The sequence below is a fragment of the Sus scrofa genome, chromosome 18, assembly GCF_054392235.1.
Source record: "Sus scrofa isolate SSC_HxYL_T2T_F1_AM1 chromosome 18, Sscrofa_HxYL_maternal_Yorkshire_Landrace_v2.0, whole genome shotgun sequence".
Classification (NCBI taxonomy): Eukaryota; Metazoa; Chordata; class Mammalia; order Artiodactyla; family Suidae; genus Sus; species Sus scrofa.
Window position 1 is genome coordinate 17,662,005 of NC_139400.1, and position 27,149 is coordinate 17,689,153.

A 27,149-nucleotide genomic window follows, 5' to 3' on the forward strand; every position below is an offset into this window, starting at 1 on the left:
ACAAACAGATCTGTTAGCGCCCCCATTCACCACAGCACAGGCTGCCTGCGAGATTCTGCAGAACCCAAGGACACTGTGGTTTCAGAACAAGAACCCGGAGACACTGGGCTCAAAGCAGATCCACAAAGCTTAGCGTGAGCTCCCTCTCTTTGCTGACACCATAGAACGGATTTTCGGCGACGCCACCATGGCTCCTCTCTCTGATTCCCAGGTTCTCTACTGTGTGTGCAGACAAAAGCATTCTAACCAGGTTTCCTTCAAGTGCATCTGAGCGATTTACACTAGAATAAGTCTCCTTCTTGCTGGGGAAAAAACAAAAAACAAAAACCTTTCACAAACTATCTTAATTGCTTGAAGCAATTATACTATATTGTAATTAGCGCATTGCCTTGTAATTATTTGCTTTGTGAATGTATCTCTCCACTCCCTCCCACCCTCCTCCACCTCCAGGCGTAAGCGCTTTGAAAGAGCTCCCTGTGGACTCCCCATCCACCATGTGCCTGGTACATAGGAAAACTCGGTAACTGTGGTTGAATCGAGTGAGTGAATTGAAGCCACCATGCCAACAACTTCTTCCTTCTTAGATTCCATGATGACCCCCACGGCTTAAGCTGTATTTCAGTGGTTGTTCTACCAGGCTTGTCATGTAGCTTGAACATCCATCAGAGGGGTCTCTTGGGCGACTGTCCTAGACCCATGCAGTGTGGGAAATAGGCCGTCGTTGTCAGGGATTTATCCACATGGCCCTTTACCTGTCCGCCTCCAAAATGGAAATTAATAACCCTAATGACCAGTGTCCCTAAGGCAAGTCTCCCATTCAAATTAAATAAGTAGGTGGTGTGCTTAGCTCGCTGTCTAGCACAGAAGGACATCAGCACTCTGTCCCCATGTTCTGGTTCGTGGCTCCAGCAATGAAGAAGCTTGTAGGTGAAACCATTCGGTTAATGCCTGGTCATCTGCTCACACCTGCCCTACATCATTCTGGGCCAGTGGCATTTAGTAACATCATCCAGACACCTACCCGTCGTAGTCTTTTTTCTGAAACCAATGAATGATTGCTCTGTTCATTTGACGTGTCCCTCACCCCACCCCCACCTCAAGCTACAGCTGTTTGACTAAAACCAAATCAAAAAGTGGAACATACCTAGGGGTGGAGGGGCCCCATACATGTAAAAGATAACAAGGCAATAAGAAGAAAGATGGTTGTTTTCTTATTTTGTCTTTGTCTTTTTTGTCTTTTTAGGGCCACACCCGTGGGATATGGAGATGGTTTTGACCGTCTTCGGAGTTTACTGATTACAGGATCCTTGGTGTCAAGAAACAATAAACATGATGGAAGACAGTAGGAGAAAAAGATGTACATATGGGTATGACTGGGCTGCTGTGCCACACAGCAGAAACTGACACAACACTGTGAACCAACTATACTCCAGTGAAATAAAATTAAAAAATACAAGAGTGCCAAAAATAAAGATTTAATCAAATTTAAAGGAAAGAAACAATAGAAGAGTCTCCTTCACATATAAATGTAAACTGAAACTTAACTTTGGGACATTATGTGAAAAAAGCTGGACTAGAGAAGAAAGGACAAATGCACCAGAGGCAGCACAGATCTCACTAACAGTAAAAATGTGTTTGTATGAAGAGCTGTGTCGGCAGCAAAGGAGAGCCTTCCTGACACAGACAAGCAGGCGGATCCCCACGGAGTAGAAAGGTAAAGACAGACAACCAACCCTGTTAACTCATTACATCACCCCTCTCATCATCATTTCAGTCTCTGAGGATCCCTGACCCTCAATTTCCCCAACCAATGGAGGCAGATATTCTGACCTTTGCTGAGCAGCCACATGCAAACCCAGGTCCCAAAGGAAAACTTGCAAGTTGAGGACCAGCCCCTCCCCCTGAGTGACCCCGCCCAGATGCAAACGCCCAAGGCCTGCAACCTACAGCCACCAGCCTGACTCACTGTGTACAAAGGACAACACAAGGGACTGGCATGTTGCCACACTCATACACCAAGCAACTTGGAGACACACAGCAGCTGAATCCCAGCAGTTGGTTCGGTCAGGCAGGCAAAATTTTAAATGCCTACCGGGGTGGCGAACTAAGAGCACTGATCACTGTCTAACTGTTATTTTTTGTTTGCTTGTTTTAATTCTAGAGGCAAACTCCTCCAAAGCTACCAGGCAATCAGGACCAACAGAGGCGACTGTGACCCCCAGACACTGGCACTTGAAGGAGCTGGCGCCGTGTTCCGAGACTGTCCACAGGCCTGAGAAGAAGGTGCCAAAACGAGCTGCTGATGGGCAGCCAGCCTCCCCGCTCTCCGAAGGTCACAGCCAAAGAAAGAAACTCAGGGGTACTTACGCAGGGCGTGCCACTCGTCCTGGCGGATGGTCTTGGTGATGTTGTAGGTGAGGTTCCTGGGGATGGTGGCTGAGGAGTAGTGATACTTGATGTAGGTGCATCGCTCGATCTCTCCTGGCAAAGACAGACAGGAGACCGCGTGTTAACGAGGCAGCAGCCAAGACTGGGACCATTTCCGGGATCTGTTTGTCTGTCCTGGGAAAAGAGACTTGTTTCATATTGGGTCTGGGGACAACTAGGTTTTACACAAAGTAGTGACCTAGACTCCAGAAGAACAAGGGCATAGCAAGAAATCAAACACCATCGATTTTGATAGAAAAACACATCTCTGGTAGCATTCAGACGTGGGAAAAGTCAGAGTTTAGGCTGAGAGCAGTTTGTTAAGAAAGGCGTACTTATGTTTGTTTAACCTTCAGAAGATCAACTTTCACATCAAGGGAGGCATCAAAAGACACACACAGTTTGCATCCCCAGGCCAATAGACAGTGGGCTTCAGCCTTGGCATCCTCTGTACTTGTAGTACACGCTGTCTTGAGGAGGGGTGAGCTGGGGGGCCTCTTCCCTTTTCTCTTTTCCACACCCCCAAGCTCGCCTCTGAACACAAAGCACTCAATTCCACCTGTACCTCCTTGAACTTGTCTCTTCTTAGATTTCTTGAACAAAATTAGAGCCCCTTGACAGACTCAATGCTTGGACCAACAGGTCCTTTACTAATAAGCTGATATCAAGCAATGCATTCACTCAACGAATTACTGAAATACTCCTCTATCTTAGAGCAGAGGTTCTCGATATGTGCCCTGGGACCACAGGATTAGCCTCCTCTGGCAACTTGCTAGAAGTGTCATTTCCCAGGCCTAACCCTGACCTGCTGAATCAGAAACCCAGAGGTAGAGCCTGAAATCTGATTCTTAACAAGCCCTCCAGGCAATTCTGTTGCACACTTAAGTTTGAGGACCGCTGCCTTCGAGAGGCTAACAGAATGGCCAATGTACAAATTTCTAAATCTGCCATGTTGGCAAATTCCAAAAAGGAGGCATGATTAGGAGTTCTTGGTCTCCTGCTGGAATTTCTATCGACACTTGCTCATCTGCGGAATATTAAAACTCAGTGCCGGGGCATTGTGAAGCATCACGAAAGGAGTGATTTTTAAAGGTTAGGGGTTTTAAATTTTGGTTTTGCACCTGAATGGTTTTGGATGGTAATCCATTTTGCACCCCACTGATTTTCAATTTATAAGTGGTGGCACCTGATTGAATTGTCTGACCCCTGGCTCACTGTCTGCAGGGAACCTGGCAATTGGTGAAGTGCAATAATTTAGACAGTGCCTTATTGTAAATCACATCTGGACAACCACCCACTGCCCGTTATTGACAGACACTCCTCCAATGGGACAGACACTGACTAAAGAGGCAAAGTTTGGGGAAAATGTTATTACACTCATTTCCTTTTATCTGTAATTTCGAAACTCCTCTGCCTCTGTCCCCTTAGCCTACAAATTGAAGTCTCTCAAATGCTCTACCATCCTCCAATCATATCTCTCTTCCTGTCTTACTTCTTCCCTAATTTCTTGAAAAAGCAGTCTAACAATCTGTTTCCGAAGCCCTCATTCATACTTCCATAACAATTTCCAGTAACTCATTTCCATAACAATTTCCAATACTAGCCATCACCTCCCATCCGGTCTACGACATCACAAATCCCACAGTTATCCCCAAAGCTTTCACGGCTCTAGTGGTGCCCCTCCTTCCTGACGTCCAGCTGGTCACCAAATTCCATCAGTTCTACCTTAGAAATGTTCCCGGAATCCAGCCTGCCCTCTCTGTCCAATCCCCTCTACCAGAGTTGCAAGGAACCAATGCGCGATCTCAACAAACAGCCACACTTTCTGAGGTCTTACTTGGTAGGAGAGGCTTGCTAACTGAGACCAGTGGTTTCCAACTTTATTCATGTCCTGGTGCACATAGAAAAGAGGTGTGTAAGCTCTGGCGATAGGCAGACACGCTGTGGGACCCTATCCAGCTTCCCCAGTGGCTGAAGGAACCACACGCCTGTCACCCATTCATGGCTTCTGTACTTGTTCCACAAGTGGGACACTCTTACTTATCCTTTCTATACCCCAATTAGGTAGGTCTTTTCAGAATCATCATGCCTATATTATGAACAGAGAAAATGGAAGCTCAAGACTGACTTGACCAAGTGGATAGCAGTGCCAGGGTTAGAACCCAGAATGGTCTGATGGGAGTCTCCTCCACCAGGCCACCCTTCACACTGCTGTCAGACTGTATTCCAGAAGGAAATTGCAGTCCCTCTCACACACAGGATAAGCCCCACACTCCTGACAGAAAATCCCAGCCCCCATTTCAGCTCTTCTTTGGCACCGACCATTACACACCCTAGGCTTCAGCCAGGAATTCTCCCCACCCGGCTCCAATTACGCATGATCTCCTCACGACTCTGCCCCTCCTCTCCTCCCTGCCTTTCTTCCACCTGGTACACACCTATAGCTCCTCAGTAAAGCCTTCCTTGCATGTAGGACAGCACCCAGCAGTAGGCATTCAGCCGCCCCTCCCTTTCCCCCTCTAGGCTCCTGCCCTGCTGCAGCCAGCACCCCAATGTGCTGTGATTTATCTATTTACACACCTCACTCCCCACTGGATTGTGAGTTTCTCAAGGGCAGGGATTTGTCTTATTCATTCATCTTTATCTCCCTGGTCCCCAGCACAGGATGAGTAACAAGAATGTGCACTTTAAAGAAAGGAATGAATAATCTAAGGCGCCCTAAGACCATAGTGGGCAAGGAATCCAACTGCTTCTATTATATGCAAGGGATTAAAATAATTGAGGCAAATTAGAATGTCATGAATCAAAGGAAGTGGTTGTTGCAGGACTCTGGAAGCCTACAGCAAACATTTCTTCTCTGTCTGGACAACGTAAGAAAAGGCTTGTCAATCACACATGAACGTGGAATAGCCCTTCACTGCACTTTGTAAACGTAATCTAAGGGACAATTAGGTCAATGGTTTGGGAGGGAGGAGGAAGAAAAGAAAGAGAAGAGGAATATATGAAGGAAAGAGGGTTGTTACATGAATACCATCAGCCACTACCTTAGACATGGACGGCTGAGCAGGCTGTGCCCTGCACAAGGGCACCTCGCAGAGATACCCGGGTGCTAAAGTCTGGCTACTGCTCCGCTTGCCAAGATGGGCACAGTACGGTATGTGGGGGATGTCCCTGCCCTGGTCAAACTGACATAAAGATGTCATGCAAACCAGAAGCCACCCCATACTCAGTAATTTCAAGATCAAACAAAACACTCCCTGGACTCAGCTTTGGAGACACAGAACAGGATCTCCCTGGCAACAGTCCCAGTGGTGCCCGTCATTCATGTCTAAGAAAAGTACCTGATTTCCCAACTAAAACCAAGTTCTCTTGGCCTCAGAACAAACTCAACAAGTGGCCCATGTTCCGGGCACTCTGAGCCTCCCTCACCCCCAGCCCATCTGGCCAGTGAGGGAAGAGGCCACTTGACAGGAGTAAGGAGCTGACCGACAGGCACCGCGGGCAGCCAGCCAGGGAACCTGGCTGGAGAAAACCTCCCAGCAGCTTCGCTGGAGGCCCTCAGTATTTGCTTTGCCTCAGGGAGGCAAGCATCCTGCCTTTGACAGCAATTAAATTTGAAAGACTCAAATATTGCTGAAGAAGAAAGGCAAAATATTTACCCATGTGTCTGCAGGTCCTGTCAGTGTGCTGGGCTTTTGTCAATACAGGCGCCATCTGGGCACCAAATTCGTGTGCCCAGAATGTGGGCTTCCCAATACAAACAGTTTTCCTACAAGGAACAAGTGCAGAGGGGCTACCTGGAAGGCATCAAAGCCCATGATCTTCCCTGCCTTGTGCACTCCAGTCCAGAGACTATGCTTTCCACCTTGGGAAATTTCAGCCGGGGGCAGGTGGAGGTGGGCAGAAAACTGTTCGGTGAAAACAGCAAGGGTGCCCCGCCCCGCCCCCTGGGCCATCTGGGACGTTATACCTTCAGCCAGGCTCTGCCTTCTGAGTTGATGACAGAGTCCCAGGGAGAAAGGACACCCAAACGGGTAATTGAGGAGAGTTTCCAAAAGGGACAGTTTACAAAGCCAAGCGCAGGCTGTAAAGAGACGGGCCAAGGGGATATGGTGTAACCCCAGGCCTGGAGAGGCCTAGGAGGGAGCATCACCAGAATCTGGAGAGGGTGGCTGTGGCAAAGTGGTGATGCAGGCTTTGGTGGAGGGTCACGGCCCACCTGCGGTGAGGGGCAGGGAATAAGCACCCAACCTCTCACTCCTCCCACCCCCACCTCCTGCCAGTTCCCCCCAAGAGGTGAACCCACCCAGAAGCTGGTGGCAGGGGGCAGGGGGCAGGCCAACTCCAAGCACAGAGCAGGTACAAGGCGGGGACTGGACCCCAGGGGCAACCACAGGCATCCAGCCCACTGTCCCCTTCTTTCTCCATCCTCTCCCATCTCCCTGGCTCTTTCCCCTTCTAAACCATCACTCCAGCTTCCCTTAGTCCAAGCTAGCACAGTCCTCCTCCCACCCACCTCTGCCTCCACCTCGCCAAGCCTTCAGGGGCAAAGGGGGAACAGGAAAAGACTGTTTCCATCCTTTTTCTCCACTTCAAACCCTTTAAGACTCAAAGCATATGAGTGATAATGCAAATGAAGGACTAAACGTGGACCCTGCACATAGTAAGTGCTCAGTAAATACTGGTTATTATGAATTGCTACCCTGAGACGACTTACTCTAAGGAGGCAAGACCCAGGAAATCAGAAATAATATCAGCAGCCAATGTTTTCATCATGCTACACACACACACAGGGAGGGAGGGAGGCACGGGGTGGGGAGAGGGAGAGAGAGAGATTTCACTAGCAGTAATCCTAGGAGGCTGGGAAGCGAGAGCTCTGATGTACACCAGGCATATGAGGAGATAGAGACTGGAGGGGTTGGCAGAGATGGTACACACACTGGATTCCGGATTCCGACCATATTATACAAAGATGCCAGCTCCCAGTATTCTTTCCACACGCATCTGCTATCCACAAGACGTGGTTTCCTCAGTAGTTTTAGAAGGAGTTCTTTACTCCAGAGGGATGTACATTAAGGAGAAACGTCCTCAGGCAGGGTGATTTTAGAGGCACTGCTAGCACCCGTCCCCTTGCCATCTAAAACTGTCTTCCGGAGTTCCCGTCGTGGCGCAGTGGTTAACGAATCCGACTAGGAACCATGAGGTTGCGGGTTCGGTTCCTGCCCTTGCTCAGTGGGTTAACGATCCGGCGTTGCCGTGAGCTGTGGTGTAGGTTGCAGACGCGGCTCGGATCCCGAGTTGCTGTGGCTCTGGTGTAGGCCGGTGGCTACAGCTCCGATTGGACCCCTAGCCTGGGAACCTCCATATGCCGCAGGAGCGGCCCAAGAAATAGCAAAAGGACCAAAAAAATAAAAAAATAAAACTGTCTTCCCAGAGGTCCCCTCGTGGCTCAGCTATAATGAATCCGACTAGTATCCATGAGGACATGGGTTCAATCCCTAGCCTCACTCAGGGTTAAGGATCTTTGTTGCTGTGGACCCCGCGTGGCTGTGCTGTAGCCAAGAGGCTACAGCTCCAATTCGACCCCTAGCCTGAGAACTTCCATATGCCATGGGTACAGCCCTAAAAAGACAAAAATATAAAAAAATAAAATAAAACTGTCTTCCCTAAGTAGGTGCCATGGTACTTAAATTCATGCATTAGAGAGTCATTCCTTTGGCTTAAACATTGTTCTCTTAGATATATATATATATGTCTTTTTAGGGCCATACACAATGGCATATGGAAGTTCCCAGGATTAGGGGTCCAAACAGAGCTGTAGCTGCTGGCCTTTACCACAGCAACACGAGATCCAAGCTGAGTCTGCAACCTGCACCACAGCCCACAGCAACACTGGATCCTCAAACCAGTGAGCGAAGCCAAGGATCAAACCTATGTCCTCATGGTAACTAGTCAGATTTGCTTCTGCTGAGCCACGATAGGAACTCCTGTACCTGTCCCTTTTAGGAGAGCGAGGCCAGAGATCGAGCCCGTGTCCTCATGGATATTAATCAGGTTCATTACCACTGAGCCATGACAGGAACTCCGGCATCTATCTTTTAAAGCTCTCTTAAGTAAGTCCAAAAGGGGGTAGCACCAAGTCACTAACTGATGTTGTGCCTCAGATTCTGAAATCCCTTTCCTCCAGACCAGAGGGACCCTCAGCAGCAGAGCTGTCCTAGAGAGACTGAGAAGGGCACAGGGCTGAGCAGGGCGGGCCTGAGCAAGAATCAGAACATGGGAACCCCCTCCCCAGCCCTCAGTTTAAAAGTGGAGAAGGCGGCTGGGTATGTGGTGGTCAAACTTATTTAGAAAAAGTTGAGTTTAACAACCTTTAAAAGGTTTATTTATTGCAGGACTTTAAGAGTTTTTCATACACATCATGACTCTTCTAAAAGGGACAGTTCCCATCATGGCTCAGTGGAAACAACTCTGACTAGTAACCATGAGGATGCAGGTTGATCCTGCATTGCTGTGGCTGTGGTGTAGGCTGGCAGCTACAGCTCCAATTTGACTCCTAGCCTGGGAACCTCCAAATGCTGTGGGTGTGACCCTGCAAAAAAAAAAGGGGGGGAGACAGGTATAGCAGGCTGAATTCCCCAGACTCCTCTGACCTCAAATCCTTTTTTATTCAAAGAACAGTTTCTACCACTAGACTCTGAGTTCCTCAAAATCAGAAACCAGGCCTCTTGTTTGCATTTCTACCCCAGGGCCAGGTAAGCAGTTGGCACAAAAAGCCCTCAATACATATTTGGATGAATGGGGAATAGCTCTCAGGGTCTGTTCTTTGATCAAATGACCCGCAAGGTAAAGGAAGTGGTTGGCTGCGGGTATTTGCGCGCCTCTCCTCCGTAGCCGTGTCTGGGAGCCACCTGCGAAATAACACCAAGATCGGATGCCCATCCAGGAGTTGCGTGACAGTATGGGATCTTTGTGGGCAGGACTGCAGCCGTGGCTCTCGGTGCCCCAGCCCACCTCGGACTCCAGCTGCAGCTGCAGTGGGTTTTCCCTGCCACGCTGATGGCACCATGCCAGGTCCCCACTAGTCCCCCATCTTGTCATGGCTCACAGCCCACTTAGCCCCCGGGGGACGGCCCACAGGAGAGCAGGAGAGTCAATACGCCCAACAGAGACCCTCAGCCAAGGGCGTGAGAGCCGGAGAGCAAATGCCCCATGCCCTGGAGGATGACCACATGGTGCCCTCTGCACAGTCACAAAGAGGGTGGCCCTGATCCAAGCCCAAGCTCACCCCGGGAACTGGCTCAGCGCTGCTCCATCGGTTTCTCAGCCCTCCTCATCCTGGGAACTCCCACAAAGTCCCTGTCTCCGGCTCTGGTCTGGGGGGACCCAAACTATGAAGACTAACCACCTGGAGGAGAGTAGTACTAATGGCTTATATGTGTGACAACAGGGTAGATGGTAATAAGGAAAAACGCTGGTCCCACTCAATCCTGAGGTCCCTGCGAAGGGTCCCATGGGCGCCCAGGGCTGCGGCAGGCTCCGCTCCTTCTCCACCTCCCTTGTTCTCCACGTTCTTTTCTTTTCTTTTCTGGCTTTTTAGGGCTGCACTCACAGCATACGGAGGTTCCCAGGCTAGCGGTCTAATCAGAGCTGTTGCTGCTGGCCTACACCACAGCTCACTGCAACGCCAGATCCTTAACCCACTGAGGGAGGCCAGGGATTGAACCTGTGTCCTCATGGATGCTAGTCAGGTTCGTTAACCACTGAGTCATGACGGGAACTCCCCCCATGTTCTTTCCTTCTTGATATTTGAGCATCGTCAAGATGCAGCGATGGACTCCTGGACCACTTCTGAGAGTCCACGTCTCTTCCATCCTGGTCATCCTTCTCAGTGCCTTCCCCATGCCACACACTCGTTTCATCCCATGTCCTCCTCACAACCACCTGTGAGGTAGATATGACGGGTCAAATCCCCATGTAACTGAAGGAGGAAAAGGTTTAGACAGACGAAGACCAGCCCAGCAGCCACTCACCCAGCGAGGAGAAAAGCCAGGGTCTGGGTGTGAGCATGGCGGTTTCAGACGCCACAGCTGGAAGGATTCACTGCCTGGTTGGAGATTTGTGGGGCACAAGGATTATTTTGCAGCCACAATGCCCTGTATGTGGAGGAACCTGACACATCCACTGATGAAGGAAGAAAGGAGGGAGGGACATCACCCGTGTCTTGCCTGCTGCTCTTCTTTCCTTGGTGCCAACTGAGCAAGAGAGCGCCCAGGACACTGGGGTCCATCTCTCTGACCTGCTCTGGCCTCGGGCTGCCACAGTGTTAGGCCTCATGGCCTCACTTGGACATCTGTCTCACACACTGGGCTGGAAGTTCTTTATTTTTTCTTTTTAGGGCCACACCTGCAGCATATGGAGGTTCCTAGGCTAGGAGTCCAATCGGAGCAATGCTGGATCCTTAACCCACTGAGCAAGGCTGGGGATTGAACCTGTGTCTTCACAGATACTAATCAGGTTCATTAACCACTAAGCCTTGACGGGAACTCCACAATGCTAGATTCTTAACCCACTGAGCGAGACCAGGGATCGAACCCACATCCTCAGAGACACTATGTTGGGTCCTTAACCTACTGAGCCACAATAGGAACTCCCAGGGTTCTAGCCCAAGGCCTGTGCTCTGTGCATAGTAAATGGAAAGATTAAGTCGAAAGTAGAAAGAATACATTGGGAAAAAACTGAAAGCCAGCCTTAAATAAAAAAAAAAAAAATTAAAACCAATTGAGGATTTTATTTGGACTTCATCTCCTCTTTAAAAGGCATTTTCTCGAAAGAAAAAAGAAAAGAAAAGAAAAGAAAAGAAAAGAAGGAAAGAAAGAAAAAAGTTAAACTTATACCTTAGGAGGGAGAGGAAGAATGGAGATTTTCCTTTAGCAAATCAGGAAAGCCCCATTAGATTTATTAGCATTAGCAATGCTGGGTTCTTCAGCTGCTACAAGAGTGAAGGTAGAGTTTAGGGGGTTAAAGGTTTGAGATGAGAAGCAAAACCAGGTCCCTGGTGAAAGGGGACAGAAGCAAACCAGGGATGTTCTTGGGGTTCAAGGAGGGTAGACGGGGCTGGGTCCCCACATTGGGCAGGAAGGGGAGAGGTGGTGGGGGGTGGGGGGGCGGGTGGCGGCGGGGGAGGCAGGGGAATGTCTTGGGCAGCTCCAACCAGCAACGTTTACAAGAGCTGGGAGATTTCATCTCAGACAGCTCTTCGCAAAAGCTTATGGCAAGAAATCTCCCCACCCGCTTCCCCCATCCCTTTAGTGCCTCCTGCTCCTCCCAGATGTTCTGAGCCCAAGGATTTGCGAGGCTTAGAGCTGCTGCAGGCCCCGCCAGAGAATGTTTTCTTTTCTTCATACCCAGGCAAAGAGTTACCTACGTTTTTATGCTTTCAAACGCATCCCATTTGGTGCGCTTTGTTTTTTCCTGTTTGTGGTATCACTCGTGGCCTTTTAACGTTGCTTTATATGCGTTGCATAGACAGACTTCTGAATATTTAATTCCTTTCCATTCAATGGTACGTAAATGTTGGTTATGAGCCATGCTCAGGGGGCCCCCTGATTTACACACACCAATTGCATTCTTAAGAACCGTGCTTCCAAAGGCCAGGCCTCCACCCACCCCACCCCATTTGATTCTGCACCCTGTCCCCAACATTTCTGCTGTCAACTATTGTAACATAATTATTTATACATTCATCATGTATTTCTCCCTGTAGTAAATGCTTTAGGATAAGGGAATTTGTGTCTTGTACTCTTGACAGCCAAAGTGGTGTTCTGAGTATTATATAGTTGACCCTTGAACAACATGGGTTTGAAATGCTCGGGCCCACTTATTCATAGTTGTTTGGGGTTTTTTGGGGGTTTTTTTTAGCTTTTTAGGGCCACACCTACTACATATGGAGCTTCCCAGGCTACGGGTCAAATAGGAGCTACAGCTGCTGGCCTACACCACAGCCACAGCAATGCAGGATCTGAGCTGTCTGTGACCTACAGCTCACCGCAACGCCTGATCCTTAACCCTCTGAGCAAGGCCAGGGATCAAACCTGAGTCCTCATGGATGCTACGCAGATTTGTTTCCCCTGAGCCACGATGGGAACTCCACATTGATTTGTTTTTTCAACAGTTATGACTACAGCACTACACAGTGCTAATTGAGGATTCAGAGGAAGTGCATATACAGATGGCCTGACTCTAAGTTATACTCGGATTTCAGCTACACGGAGGGTCCACCCCATCCGCTGTGTTGTTCCAGGGTCAAAAGTAATTCATTTTAACAAGAGCCCCTGTCCAATGAATGCTTTCTATGTGCGAAGCACTGTACAATGTGCCTCATTACACATTTCTTCATTTAATCCTGAGTTCGGTCCTGTTACCATCCCTGTGTCACTGATGAGGATGAGAACAGAGAGGCTTAGAGAGGGTCGCCTGCCCAAGATCGCAGAGCTATTACTCAGCCCAGGTGAGATCAACCGGCCTACCATGCTCTCCCTAGCACTGCACTACGCGCTCTTGCCAAGAGTAACTGGGAAAAATCAAGCTCTTCAGAAAGAGAAGGACCCTCCAAGGTTTTCAATCAGAAACAAAGCAAAACTTTTCTATAGGCAGGGATTTCCAGCTTCTACAGACTTTGCTGCTCTTATCAGAGTAAGCCAGGTTTGCTTCCTGAGCTCCCCCAATGATCTGGCGAGACGACAGCTCCTGACAGCGTTGGAGGAGGACAGAGAGCGTGTCTCCCCCCACCCCGCCCCACCGGGCCATGGCCCTGCCCCCGGTCTCGGGACAAGCCACTCACCAGCCGGGGCTTGGAATGAGTTACTCAGCCTCTCAGAACCTCCTCTCTTCATCTGCAAAATGCAGATAATAAGAGTGCCTTACCTCCTAAGACTGATGAGGAATAAATGAGATAACTTAGGGAAAGCCTGCTCAAGAGAAAGCACTCAGTAAATGCTCATTTATCAGTTCTGTCTCCAGGACACACACCTGCTCCCATACAAGAGCCCATAAATATTCAAGATGCCTCTTGCGTCCCTCCTGCCCCAGCCCCTTTTCTTCCAGTTGAGCATGTCCAGGTTCTGTGCCCACAGTCACAGAACCAAACTTACTGAGCAGCCTCGAGGTCCAGCTATGTGCCAAAATCCCTTCAGCACAACACTGATCATGATCAGTGGTCAAAACCCACAGGCCCACGCGCTCCCCTGGTCTGGGAGCTGTAACCAGCACTACAGCCCGGCTCCCTGTAAAGCTCTGCAGGCAGCCGTGTCACCCGGCTGGTCACACCCGGGGGAAAGTGGTCAAGTGCTTTCCTCCAGGGAAGCCATTCAGCCAACTTGCTCTTGGGCAGCTTTCTTTTCACACTTGGGCTTATTTCTTGTATTTTGGTTTTCTCTCTCCTGGGGGATCTCTTATGGGCTCCAAGTCCCTGAAGAAATTTTTGTGGGTTTTTTTTTTTTGGTTTGTTTTTGCTTTCTGCTTTTAATTTTTTTATTAAAGTAGAGTTAGTTTATCATGCGTCGATGTCTGCTGTACAGCAAAGTGACCCAGTCATACACAGATATACACTCTTTCTCTCGTTATCTTCCATCATGTTCTATCACAAGACCCTGGAGAAATTTTTGGATCATGATTCTGTCCTTCCATAAATTAGCCATCAGTCCAAAAACCCAGCAGAAGGCCACCCCATCCTCATCCAGTTCATCACAAAAATCCCTCAACAGGGAAACAGTGCGGGCAGAACACACACACACGCACATATTTCTTTGTGACCAGAAATCAAGCCATTAAGAGACAGCTCTTCGAGTGGGACCACGGAACCTGCCATGAATTCACATTCCCACTGTACCAGGCCCATTCCCACGGCTGATGCATGTGATGTCAGGAGAAACCCTGTCTGCAAAGTTTACCCCATCCACCTGCATCCACAAAGAACTGCATCCATGAAGGGATGGGCTCGCCAACACTCCAGTAAAAAAGAACAAAATGAGACCATTTGCTGCCACATGGATGAACCTAGAGATTCTCACACTAAGTGAAGAGAGTCAGATGCAGAAAGACAAATACTTTATGATGTCACTTATATGTGGAACCTAATTAAAAAATGATACAAAACTTACAAAACAAACAGACTTAAAGATTTCAAAACCAAACTTACGGTTACCACAGGGTGAAAGGTTCAGGGGAGAAGGGGAGAGGGGTAAATCAGGAGGCTGGGATTAACATACCGTATACAAAACAGATAAGCAGCAAGGCCCTGCTGCAGAGCACAGGGAAATCTATGCAATGCCATGTAAAAACCCACATGAGAAAAGAATGTGAAAGGAATGGATGGATGGATGTGTATAATTGATTCACTTTGCTGTATGCCCCAAATTAGCAAAACTTTGTAAGTCACCTATATTCCAATAAAAATTTTTTTTGTCTTTTTTTGTCTTTTCTAGAGCCATACCTGCAGCATATGGAGGTTCCTGGGCTAGGGGTCGAATCAGAGCGGTAGCCACCAGCCTACACCACAGCCACAGCAATGCGGGATCCAAGCCTTGTCTGCAACCTACACCACAGCTCACGTTAACGCTGGATCCTTAACCCACTGAGCAAGGCCAGGGATCGAACCTGCAACCTCATGGTTCCTAGTCGGATTTGTTAACCACTGAACCATGATGGGAACTCCACGATAAAATTTTTAAAAAAGAAGCCTCCCTGCTGGGTGACCACCAAGTCCCCCAGTCACCCCCCAGAGCACAGGACCCATGACTCCAGCTCCTGCTCCACTCATCTCCCCCGACCCAGGCTCTTCTCATCACTTCACCAGCTGCCTCCCTTGACTGGATACTGTAGCATCTAACATGTCACCATTGTCCCTGTAAAGGTCGCCTCATCTTTTGTGGGATTACAACCTTTTTATCCTTGTTCCCTCAGTCCTGGATTCTGACCGTCTTTTCCCCCTTTCTGTATCTTTTTGCATGTTTTACACAAGACATTTTTAAATGTCATTACATAGTCACTTCCTTACAAAAGAAAATAAAGAACGAGGCGTCACACCACCCATCTTCCCTGTAAGGTTTTGGCTGCCTTTTTTCCCCATTTGCCCATGTATTTTCCAGCTTGAAAGAGGCTGCTTGGGAAAGAATGAGAAGGTGAGGAATGGCTTTAAATTACCCGTTGGAGTGTAGTAAATAATCTGCTCCCTTATTCCCATCACATCCCTAATGACCTTCCGGAAAGTTCAGAGCCCCGAACTGCTACTGTCCTCACCACGGCCCCCTCCCACCCCGGGGCTCCGACACCCATGCACGAGTCTGCGGCTCCTCCAGGAGCAGTTCGGCTGGTGGAAAAGCACCATCAATCTCCAGGCCCTGACAGACAGATGAGGCGAGAAGGAGAGCAAATCCGGTTTTGCACTGGAAAACAATGAGCTCATGCTTTCTCTCCGGGGACCCGGGAAGTGGAGACAGATCTGGAGATGGGGAGACAGTGATGGAGACGGGCAGGAGTGATGAGGGATGGGCAGGAAAGAGGGAGGAGGCCAGCCTGGCACTTTTTGAATGTCACTTTTGATGAGACTCCCCAGCTCTCCGGCCAGAGGGAGACATCCATTTTCTTTAAATGAAGGATCCAGCAGGAGGCGGTTGTCCTAAAGGAGAGGAACAGGGAGAAGATAAACAGAGTTGGAAATGCTTCATCCCTGCTCTTGCAAAGAAAAGTAAGATGATGGTTCCTGAGTGGCCGGAACTGCAGATGCCAGGGCAAGGATGGCTCTAGCTCTCCCTGTCCCTGCTCCACAGACATGGGGTTCAGATCGGATGGTGGACAGTTAGCTTTGGTGATGGAGGGTCTGCTGCCCTCAGGCATGCACCTCCGTAAGGCCAGGGCCAGCCTTGCAAAAAATGAGAGAACTCGGGAAGCTGCCCAGATGTTGCCCAACAGCTGGAATGTTTGGTTTCAGCTAGGGGGAAAAATCCAGATTTCCCCTTCTCATCTTAAAAAAAGAGTTATATAATGCTTTCCCTTTTTATTTATTTATTTATTTATTTATTTTTTGTCTTTTTAAGGCCGCACCCGTGGCATATGCAGGTTCCCAGGCTAGGGGTCCAATCAGAGCTGCAGCTGCCGGCCTACACCACAGCCACGGCAACATGGGATCCGAGCCATGTCTGCAACCTACACCACAGCTCATGGCAACGCTGGATCCTTAACCCACTAAGAAAGGTGAGGTATCAAACCCTCGTCCTCATGGATGTTAGTCGGGTTCGTTAACCACTGAGCCACGACAGGAACTCCCGCTTTCCCTTTTTAACAGTTAATTCAGAGAGAGGGACAGAGAGATTCTGTGTGTGTGGTGTGTGTGTTCGTGATGTGTGTGGGGGTGTGTGTGTGGTGTGTGTGTGCATGCGTGTGTTTGTGTGGTATGTGTGTGTTTGTGAGGTGTGTGTGTATGCACATGCATGGGTGTGTTTGTGTGGGGTGTGTGTATGTGTATATGTGTGTGTGTGTGTGTGTGTGTTTGAGGCAGGACTGGGAGAAGCTGGGCTGTACCACCTGAGAAACCAAACTCAGATGACTATTCATTATTTCACTCTTAAACCTGTGTGCTTTAGCCAAAAGCTGAATGGAAACTAAAGATCACAGAATGAACGAAGAAAGCCCAGACAGATTAGTTATGTTTTTCTTATGCCTCTACTCACAAAAATGACTATTTTCCTGTTTAAATTAAATGGCTTGTCTAGATTAAAGATGTTAATTAAAGTGTTAACTTAGCCCAACTCGCTAGTTGAAATGAAATTCAAAAACCAGACAGGAAAATATGAATAATGAATTATTCACCCTTCCCTGCTGTGACCAGCAGCACTATTGCGGTCGAGAGCCTGGACACTGGGGCCAGCTTGCCTGGGGTCAAATCCCAGCTTTGAGACTCTCTGGGTGAGTGATCTCGGCCAAAGGAATAAAGCCCTCTGTGCCTCGTGCCTCCCCTTTAAAGGGACGTGATGCAAACATCTACCGCCTTAGGGACGCAGGGAGAATTCGGCAAATCCATTTAAGGAAAGCGCTCAGCAGCGCTCATACCTTGTAAGTGCTCAATGGTTATTACTGTTCCATGTCCGAAGCCACACTACATCACCACGTAGGATGCAGATTTGTTACAAGTGTCAGGTGCCAGGTAAAGGCCCTTTAAGACATGCAGAACACACGTATCTGGCACGTTTTAGTGGAGGAAATGGATGTCCTACAAGGCGAGTTCCTCGCACCCTGCCCCCACCCCCACCCCACACCCCCACCCCCGTGCCTCACGTCCCCTCAGCTGTGGTTCTGGCAGCCCCTGACCCCAGCTCCAGGCTCCTCTCTGGTTACATCCCACCACCCTGCTCCTGCCTCAAGGGCTGAGCACCCCCAAATGCAGCCCCCTCTCACGCCGACTATACCAGTGAGCTGCCAGAACACGTCTGCCGCGCCCTAAGACCGTCACAGACACAACACGAGCATCACTGCAGCTGCACAGCTGACCAGCCACACCCAGGAAAGGGGCAACTTGGGAAAACCTTTCACCTGTGAAGATGACCCTTCCTCGCTGGACAGGTGTCCCCTATCGCTCACCTGATGAGTCACTAACTAGTCCACATCAAGATGGAATTCCTGGAGTTCCCGTCGTGGCGCAGTGGTTAACGAATCCGACTAGGAACCATGAGGTTGCGGGTTCGGTCCCTGCCCTTGCTCAGTGGGTTAACGATCCGGCGTTGCCGTGAGCTGTGGTGTAGGTTGCAGACGCGGCTCGGATCCTGCGTTGCTGTGGCTCTGGCGTAGGCCGGTGGCTACAGCTCCGATTCAACCCCTAGCCTGGGAACCTCCATATGCCGCGGGAGCGGCCCAAGAAATAGCAACAACAACAACAACAACAAAAAAAAAAAAAAAAGATGGAATTCCTTATTTTTTAGCTTTCTGGAAATGCTGCCCCTTATCCACCTCCCAATCAAAATAGCAAAACCTAACAGAGTCAGATAACATCAAGGTTTGGTAAAGATGGGAGCTTGCAGATACTATTGTTGAGAGTATAAATTGTTATAAACACTTGACGAAAACTGGGTAAAGTGGAAACATATATACCCTGCCGTCCAAAATCATGCCCTTAAAGTCCTACATAGTTGCATGAGGAGGAAAAAAGTACAAGAATGTTCTATACAGTGCTGCTTGTAAAAAAATATACTAAAAAAACCTAAAGGCATATCAAATAGGAGAGAGAAAATAGAGGTGGTTATATTCACATGATGGGATATTATACAAAAGTTTAAATAAATTAATCATAACTGTACATAACAGGGACAGATAGACTTCAAAATATAATATTGAGTGAAAAGAGAACTGTTAAGTTTTTTTGGGTTTTGTATTTTGTCCTTTTTCAGGGCCGCACCCACGGCATATGGAGGTCCCCAGGCTAGGGGTCAAATCAGAGCCACAGCTGCCAGCCTAGGCCACAGCCACAGCCACGCCAGATCCAAGCCACATCTGCAACCTACACCACAACTCGCTCACGGCAACACCAGACCCTTAACCCACTGAGTGAGGCCAGGGATCAAACCTGCGACCTCATGGTTCCTAGTCGGATTCGTTTCCATGCGCCACGACGGGAACTCCAGAAGTGTTAAGTTTATACGGTATTTTTTGCACTTTTCCATATTTTAGATTCTTTCTTCCCACAAAATATAGTCCCTTGTGACCCAAGGAGAAAGAACACAAGCACTTCTCCAGAGGAAACCCACTCCCTCACCTCAATAGAATCAAAGCCAAGATATTCAAGTTTTAGTGTGGGAGACCCTCCATGGGGCTGGGGCTCGCCTCTCACTGATCTTCTGCTAGTGGGTCTCTCTGACCACCTGAGAGCCCCATGATCACCTCCACCTTGTGCCAGGGCGCGGGAGGATGGATGCTGAGGGACAAGTAACAGAGACACAGGAAAGCACCGGGGAACAGAGGACGTGCTGACTGCTACACCGCAGTGCCGAGAGGGGTGGCGAGGGGAGGTTACAGATGGCTGAGGACATCAGCAAGGGCTGATGGGGAAACAAGGCACCTTGTTCAGCTTGGGGGCTGTAGAATATGGGGGAGGGGTAGCCCGGGCCTGCCCACGTCCAAGGAGTCTGCCGCCAATGCGACAGGAAACAGATTGCTCCGCCGGCAGAGCTTGGCGAGGTCCCACCGGGGGCTGTTTGGGCTGGTGGCCGAGTGTAGAGGGGAGAGCTCGAGCAGGGGGCTGCTGCGGCTGTCCAGGCACCAAAGCAGGGCAGGAGTACGACTGGAGGTGTGGACAGAGAAGATACCTGTGGAGCCCTGGAGGTCTCCACTGGCTTCCTGAACCCTTGGGTTGGACCCGCTCCTAGCAGGGGCGGGCACAGCACCATCTTCCCTACACTCTGGACCAGCTCTCTCGCTGTAGCTGAGTCAAACGGCTGCCAGATTTCAGAGCACAGGGGCACAGTGGTAGCAAGTGGGTACCAAATGCCTCTGGGACCCCCGGCATCCAGACTGATGAGCTGAGAAGTGCAAATCATCCTAATGGAGTAACCTGTTCCTTGAAAGGTTGCCCAACCCCTCCCTAAGTGCAGAGGCCATTACTCCCTCAGGGCTCTGCATCCAGGGCTTCACGGAAATCAGCAGCCAGCACACAGACGCAGAGCAAGATAAGACAGACAGACAGCTGTCTTTAATCTAGTTCTGCAAGGACTCAGGCAGCCGCTCCAGTCACTGCAATAAACAGAATGGGTGCAGCCTCAGCCTGGCAAGGAGGCTTTCTGAAGGGGACCCAAGTTCCAAAAAGCAGAGCCAAGAGCAGGAGTGCTCCGACGGAGGGGCTGGAGGCAGAGGAAGTCAGGGCAATCCCCATCACCAGAGGCCAGGGTGAAGGAGCAGGTGGTAGTAGAACGGCTAAAGGAGGACAGGGGAAGCTAGTATTGAAGACATTTCCATTCAACTATATTTTTCCTGTTTACGGAAAATGAAACGCATTAAGGTTTTTGGGGGGTTTTTTGTTTTGTCTTTTTAGGGCTACACCCGAAGCATATGGAAATTCCCAGGCTAGGGGTCAAATCCAAGCTGTAGCTTCCAGCCTAAACCACAGCCACGGCCATGCCAGATCCAAGCTGCATCTGTGACCTATACCACCGCTCTTGCCAACACCAGATCCCACTGAGCAAGGCCAGGGATCGAACCCGCATCCTCATGGATGCTAGTCAGATTCGTTTCAACTGAGCCATGACAGGAACTCCAAGATTTTTTTAAATACAAACCAACATCAAGTAGCAAGGTGCCACCTCCAGAGCGTCAGGTGGAGATGTTTTGGGAATGGAGAGAAACGTTAAGGAGCCTGGGGCCTGAGGGCAGGTATGAAGCCAGCAAAGGAAGTGGAGCCTGAACCACTGAGCCAGATACCAAAATAAACACGTGAAGAGAGAGCCTTCCACTTAGAGAATCCCCTTCTCTCCTACTTCTGGTCCAGATTGCAGCAGCCCCCAGCTGGTTCCAAGGGTACCTGCCTGGGTGCTTCCTCCTGCTGGGCCAGGGCTCCCTGTTTCCTCTTCCCCAGTCATGTCACCTGGGTGACCCTGCCACGCCTGAGAGTTCTTTTCCAGCCTCAAGTGTATCTGCCCATCTCAGCCCCTCTCTGACCCTCCCCCCACTCCCTTCGTGATGCTTCTGTCCACACCACGCCCCTCGGTCCCCCCAGGCTTTGGGAGCCCTGCCTCGCCCTGCTGCCTAGCTGGTAAGTAATGTGAAGTGAAAGAAGAAGAACTGGACCAGAAGTCACTCCTAGGTCAACTCAAAACACATGGGAACTTACTCTATAGTACATATTAATGTGCTCAAGCTGTCAGGATGAAACGCCTCCGACCGGGTAGATTCAACTACGGTTATTTATTTTCTCACAATATGGAGGCCAGAAGTCCAAGATCGAAGTGCCAGAGTTGCTTTCTCTTTCTTTTCCCTGGCACACAGGTGGCTGCCCTCTCACTATGTCCTCATGTGGCCTCTCCTCTGAGATGCAAGGAGAGGAAAAGCATTTGGTGTCTCTTTCTCGTCTTATAAGGACACCAGCTCTATCCAATGAGAGCCCCAGCCTTATGACCTCATTCAACCTAAAGGCTCCATATCCAAATACCATCACATAGGGGGGTTAGGGCTTCAACATATGAATTTTGAGGGGACACGATTCAGTCCTTAGCATAGGAGTAGTCGCTTCTTAGATCAGTAGAGAAAAGATGGCTTATCCAATAAATGGCATTCCCAAACCTGGATAACCTTCTGGGAAAAAAGTGAAAGGCATACGTTGCACCTTAAGCCAGGATAAATTCCAAGCAGATCAAATGTTTGTTTGGGAAAAAAAGTGAAGTCATAAAAGTACTAGAAGGAACCATGAAAAAGCCATTTTGTAGCCTCAGAAGGAGAAGGCCTTTATAACTATGACATGAAATCCAGAAAAGAAAATATTAGTAAATTTGATTACATAAAAATACAAAATGTCCACGGAGTAAAACCCACTATAAATAAAATCAAAAGAAGTTCCCGTCGTGGCACAGTGGAAACAAATCCTACTGGGAACCATGAGGTTGCGGTTTGACTGGCCTTGCTCAGTGGATTAAGGATTCAGTGTAGCTGTGTCTGTGGTATAGGCCAGCAGCTGTAGCTCTGATTGGACCCCTAGCCTGGGAACCTCCATATGCCACGGGTGTGGCCTTGAAAAGACAAAAGACAAAAAATAAAATAAAAAAATAAAATAAAATAACTGAGGGAAATATGTGCAACTCATATCACAGACAAAGAACTAATTTCCTTCATATGTAAAAAGCATCTACACATTGGTAAGAAAAAGACCAACAGTCCAATTTAAAAATGAGCAAAAGCTATGCATAGGCAGTTCATGAAAATACAATGTATCTTCAGCATATGAAAAGACACTCAAGAGCACGCAGAGTAAGAGAATTACTAATTACATCCACACTGGGGTGTCATTTTCAACTATGTTCCAGCAGAGGTCCACAAGTTTGATGACACGCCACGCAGTGAGGTATGGGGAAACACACTCTCACAGGCTGTTGGAGTAGAAATTTTGTAAATTTCTACCACCTCTCTGGAGGGCAATTCATCAATAGCTCTCAAACTTACACAAGCTCGCTTTGACCCAGAAATCCCTCTTTTAGTAATTTATCTGAGAGATGCAGTCTCACAGGTGTGAAATGACATATGTACAAGGTTATTCACTGACGCTCAGCTTACAAGAGCAACCAAAATTTCCATCAAGAGGAGACTGGTTAAATAAATTACGGTCCAGCCACACAATGGAAGGCGATACGACATTTGGAAAAAGACAAAACTCTTTATAAACTGATATGGAAAGCCTTATGAGATAAATTAAGTGAAAATAAACCAGGTGCAGAAGATCATGTAGCATATACTACATTTACATAAGAAGGGGGAAGCAGATGATAGAGATATAGAGGTAGATACATAGGTATATGCTTGCACATGCAAAAAGCATCTCTGGGAGGAAAACAGTAGTATTTCCTTCTACATAAAGAGAATTGGAAGGTTGGAGAAATGAAAGGGAAAGACACATCATCCAATTTATATTTTATATAATCCTTTTATATTTTTAAAACATTGAGTCATATCAATGTTTCACCTATACGAAAAAGTGAATTATGACGCCAAAATCAAAACAAGGTGAAGATGCGATCATAAAAAAGAAAGTCCGGCACTGCCGCAGCTCTGCCCAGGGTGGTTGTGAGGCAGTTACTTCTCAGCTCTGAACCACAGACTCTGATCCGTGCCCTCCACCTTCCACATTACGGCTGCTTGACAGTCAGTCTCCTTGATGGTCCTTGGTGGACCCCTTTGAGTTCTCAGCACCCAGAGTCCTCCTCTCCCCACAATGAGTTACCCCTCTCTAAACTTTAAAAGCAGTCCTACTCCTCCCAGAGAAAGAGACTCTCTTCCTTTCTTTCTTCCCTTCGTTCTCTCTTTCATCTTTCCTTCATCTTCTTAGGGCCACACCATGGCACATGCAAGTTCAAACCTGAGCTGTAACTGCCTGCCTACACCACGACCACAGCAATGCCAGATCCAAGCTGCGTCTGCAAACTACACCGCAGCTCCTGGCAACGCCGGATCCTTAACCCACTGAGTGAGGCCAGGAATCAAACCTGCATCCTCATGGATACTAGTCAGATTCATTACCGCTGAGCCACAATGGGAACTCCAACCAGAAAGATGTTCGTGAATGGCTGACATAGGTAGTGAATGAGCTGGTGGCCACTACAGCCCGGCTCAGGTTGGGGCAAGGCCAGCACTGCATCTGCTTATTCTGCCCTCTGTACACCAGTCCCGCCTTATTCTCCCATGACAAGGGCCTGGCTGCCATGGCCACTTACATCACCAGTTTCTCCAAGCAAAGGGCTCCACTCTCCCCTCTCCAGGATGGACAGCTGCATTCCTAGCCCTGGGTGAGCCCTCAGGAGCCTCAGGCACCGGCTGCCAGCCCCTCGTGCATTAACCCAGTGGCACACAGCCCACCCCTACGTTCCTGCTGCTCTACCCGTCTGTCAGCCAGGATATCCCACTGGCTGGGTTGGCCCATTTGTTCCCAGCCCCAGCACGCCCTGGAAGGGCTTCCTCCGCTCCTTGTGTTAGTGGCCACCCCGTGGGTACCCCTCCCTGCTGCTTGGCGGGCTCATCCTTCACTCTCATGCCTCTCGTGGCCAACCTGTTGAAGCTCTGCTCCTGGAAACAACTCTTCAAGTCTTGCCCTTGGCTATGTTCTAATACATTGTAGGGAGGGATTTTCTCTCATCTTTTGATGTTCATTCTAGGTTATGTTAAAACAGCTCAGAAAACCTCTTGTGAAGTTCTCGGCAAACTCAGGCACCACGGCTGTCTAGAAGATGAAACACCACTGCAGTGCAGCTCTTCAGGACCACGCTGCCCCACCACTCCCTTCCCAAGAGACACAGAGACCTCCCTGGTTTGGGCTTCAGATTCCTTGTCAATTCCCTCATCACAAGGCCTGGGCCTCCTCAGGCAGCAGGATTTGGGGACACTGTCCAGCTCAGTATTTCCACCAAATAACTTTGGTTGCTTTGGCAGGGATTCCTGGGTTTGGACAAGTACGTGACCTTGATTCTCTCCAGGCTTATCTTCCATCCACAGCACATCCCAGACTTTCAAAGCAGCCTGTAATTTCTGTGTGTCCTCTTGTGTGACTACTTCAAGGTCATAATCACCAGCACCGAGCAATCAGCTTTCAAATGACTGTCTTAATGGATGTTGTTTGCAGCTTATCCTAACTAGAATGTAAGCTCATTTCTTTTTTATCTCCTCGTAACACCTAGGGAAGTACAAGGCTCTGCATACAGATGTGTGACGTGTGGAAAGGAAAAGGTACCAGGCTAGAAGTCAAAAGACTCAGTCCGAACTCTTCCACTCACGCATCGTGGAAGTGCGGCAACTTCTCCCCGACTCAGTTTCCTCCCGTGTAAAATGAGAGCGACGACCACCTGCTCCACAGGGCTGTTGCGAAGCTTGAATGAGTTACATACACGAAGGTGCATTTCTACCAGGACACACGACACAGGGGTTAGTGATTTGAGAGTCATTTTACAAACATCAAAAAAGTCTACCCAGAAAATATGGGCTCCATACTATCCAAGTGGACTTGGGATGCTGCCATGTGCCCCATTCTCAAGCCTCCTTAAAGATGCTGCAGAGCCAAGAGCCCTGAGACAAGGGCAGCCCTGGTGAGGCTACTCATCATGCAGCAGGAATCAAGAAAACCATCTTCATAACAGTTCCCATAATACCATCTCCTGGGAATCAGAGAAATCCTGCCCCACCCAAACTTCCTTCTAGGAGAAAGTGCTTCACCAATTTTTCCCGATGCTTAAACAGTCATGTTGAACCACGTGACCCTCCACCTCAACCTCAGAGTGGACCAGGGAGGGGCCCCAGCCGCCCATGACAAGGGCCCAGCCCAAGATGCAGCTCTAAGCTGATCACATCTTCCCTATAGGGAAGGGATACCAAGAACACTGAAGGAACGCAGCAGAAGCCAAAGGGGTGCCATTAAGTTAAACTGGTACCAAGGAAAACAAACAGTATAAACAAAGTAAAATGCAGGTTAGGAGTTCCCATTGTGGCTCAGCAAGTTAGGAACCCCACTAGTATCCATGAGGATGCAGGTCGGATCCCTGGCCTCACTCAGTAGGTTAAGGATCCAGTGTTGCCATGAGCTGTGGTGTAGGTCACGGATGCGGCTCAGATCTGGTGTTGCTGTGGCTATGGTGTGGGCCAGCAACTATGGCTCTGATTCCACCCCTAGCCTGGGAATTTCCATATGCTGAGGGTGCAGCCCTAAAAAAACAGGGAAAAAAAGCAGGTTAAAGTTGTAAAGGAGGTAAAGAAGCACGACACTGGGTAGAAAGGCTCCGGGAGGGAGGGGACAGGATTCACGGCTGCACTGGTTCTTCACCTTCCCAGCTAAGGTCTATCCTCAAATTACGCCCCTTCACTTTAGTAAGTTGTGGATTTCTTGAAGTCAAGCCAGTCAGATTAGAAAACTCCTGGTACACTGAAAAGGCAGCCAGTCCTCAAAATGCAGACCATGACTGTTGGCACCGCCTTCTCAGTTCTTGGCATCTACCTGAACTCTAGGATCAGCTCGGGTTTCCTATCCATGACCTTGACTCTCACCATGAACTGAAAGAACTGTCACCCTGATTCAGTGATCATAGGTCCCCCTCCCCAAAGCCTTGTTTTCCTTTTTTTTAAAATAGTATCAAGACACAATGGACAGGAAAGAAGACCAAGTTATTAAGAATCTAAAAGGTTAAGAAACTGTAGTTTCAAAAGGCAAGAATTCTCAAGAGAAGCTAATCGAGGAGCAAAGTTCACATTTAATGTCATAATTAAGACCATCTTTGGAGCCCTGCTCTGTGTGGGGCTCATGAATGAGGCACTAAACAACAGCTCCAGAGAAAAGCCCTGCAGGCACCGTGGTTACAGCCTAAGCCGTGACCGCCTGGGGCATTAGACACGTCTGGGCACATCTGGAGGGTCAGTAGGGCAGCTGCACTGCAGCACAGGGGAGGTGCTCATTGGAATGCAGAGTATCTGCGGTCTGGGCTCAGGAGTACCTGTCCCTTCGCCTCTCTGCGCCTTCCAGATGTTGACTGGCACCAGGGGGCAAGGAGACCAGCAGGAAATACTCATCCTGAGGGAAGGGTCACTGTGCACAAGCTTGGTCCAGGGGCAACAGAGTGAGGGGAGGGTGATTCCAAGTGTGGCAGGAAGTGTTGCTCTGGAGTCCCTGGGCTCCTGGCTCCCAGGCCTTGGGCCAGAGCCCTAGGAAAGACAGGTTCAACAAAAGTAAATGATAGAGCCAAATGCCAAAAGCCCCTGTAAAAAAAGGCACTGCCACACACACAAGGTAGCACGTGTTGGTGACCCACAAAACAGGAAGAGCGGTTCTTCCCTCTCCAGTGAAATGAGTCAAGAGCCAGGCTCCTAGAGTTCCCACTGTGGAGCAAGAGGATTGGCAGTGTCTCCGCAGCACTGGGACACAGGTTCAATCCCCAGCCCGGCACAGTGGGTTACAGGATTGGGCATTGCCACAGCTGCAGTGTAGGTCAAAACTGCAGCCA

The 27,149-nt window shown here is 49.0% G+C and overlaps 1 protein-coding gene across 13 annotated transcripts in view; it reads right to left on the reverse strand.

Moving 5' to 3' along the window:
- TMEM178B (transmembrane protein 178B) overlaps nt 1–27,149 on the reverse strand; it is a 507,816-nt gene that overhangs the window by 336,355 nt on the left and 144,312 nt on the right. For 12 of the 13 annotated variants that reach the window (XR_014833633.1, XR_014833630.1, XR_014833631.1 and 9 more), the window contains one exon: nt 2,368–2,481. Coding sequence is in view for 7 of the 13 variants with exons in the window: in XM_085005273.1 (XP_084861399.1) it covers nt 2,368–2,481 (114 nt within the window). In the remaining 6 variants the exon portion in view is untranslated. Of the gene's footprint in view, nt 1–138; nt 303–2,367; nt 2,482–27,149 lie in introns of those variants that run through there. The other variant, XM_085005276.1, reaches the window with a different exon arrangement.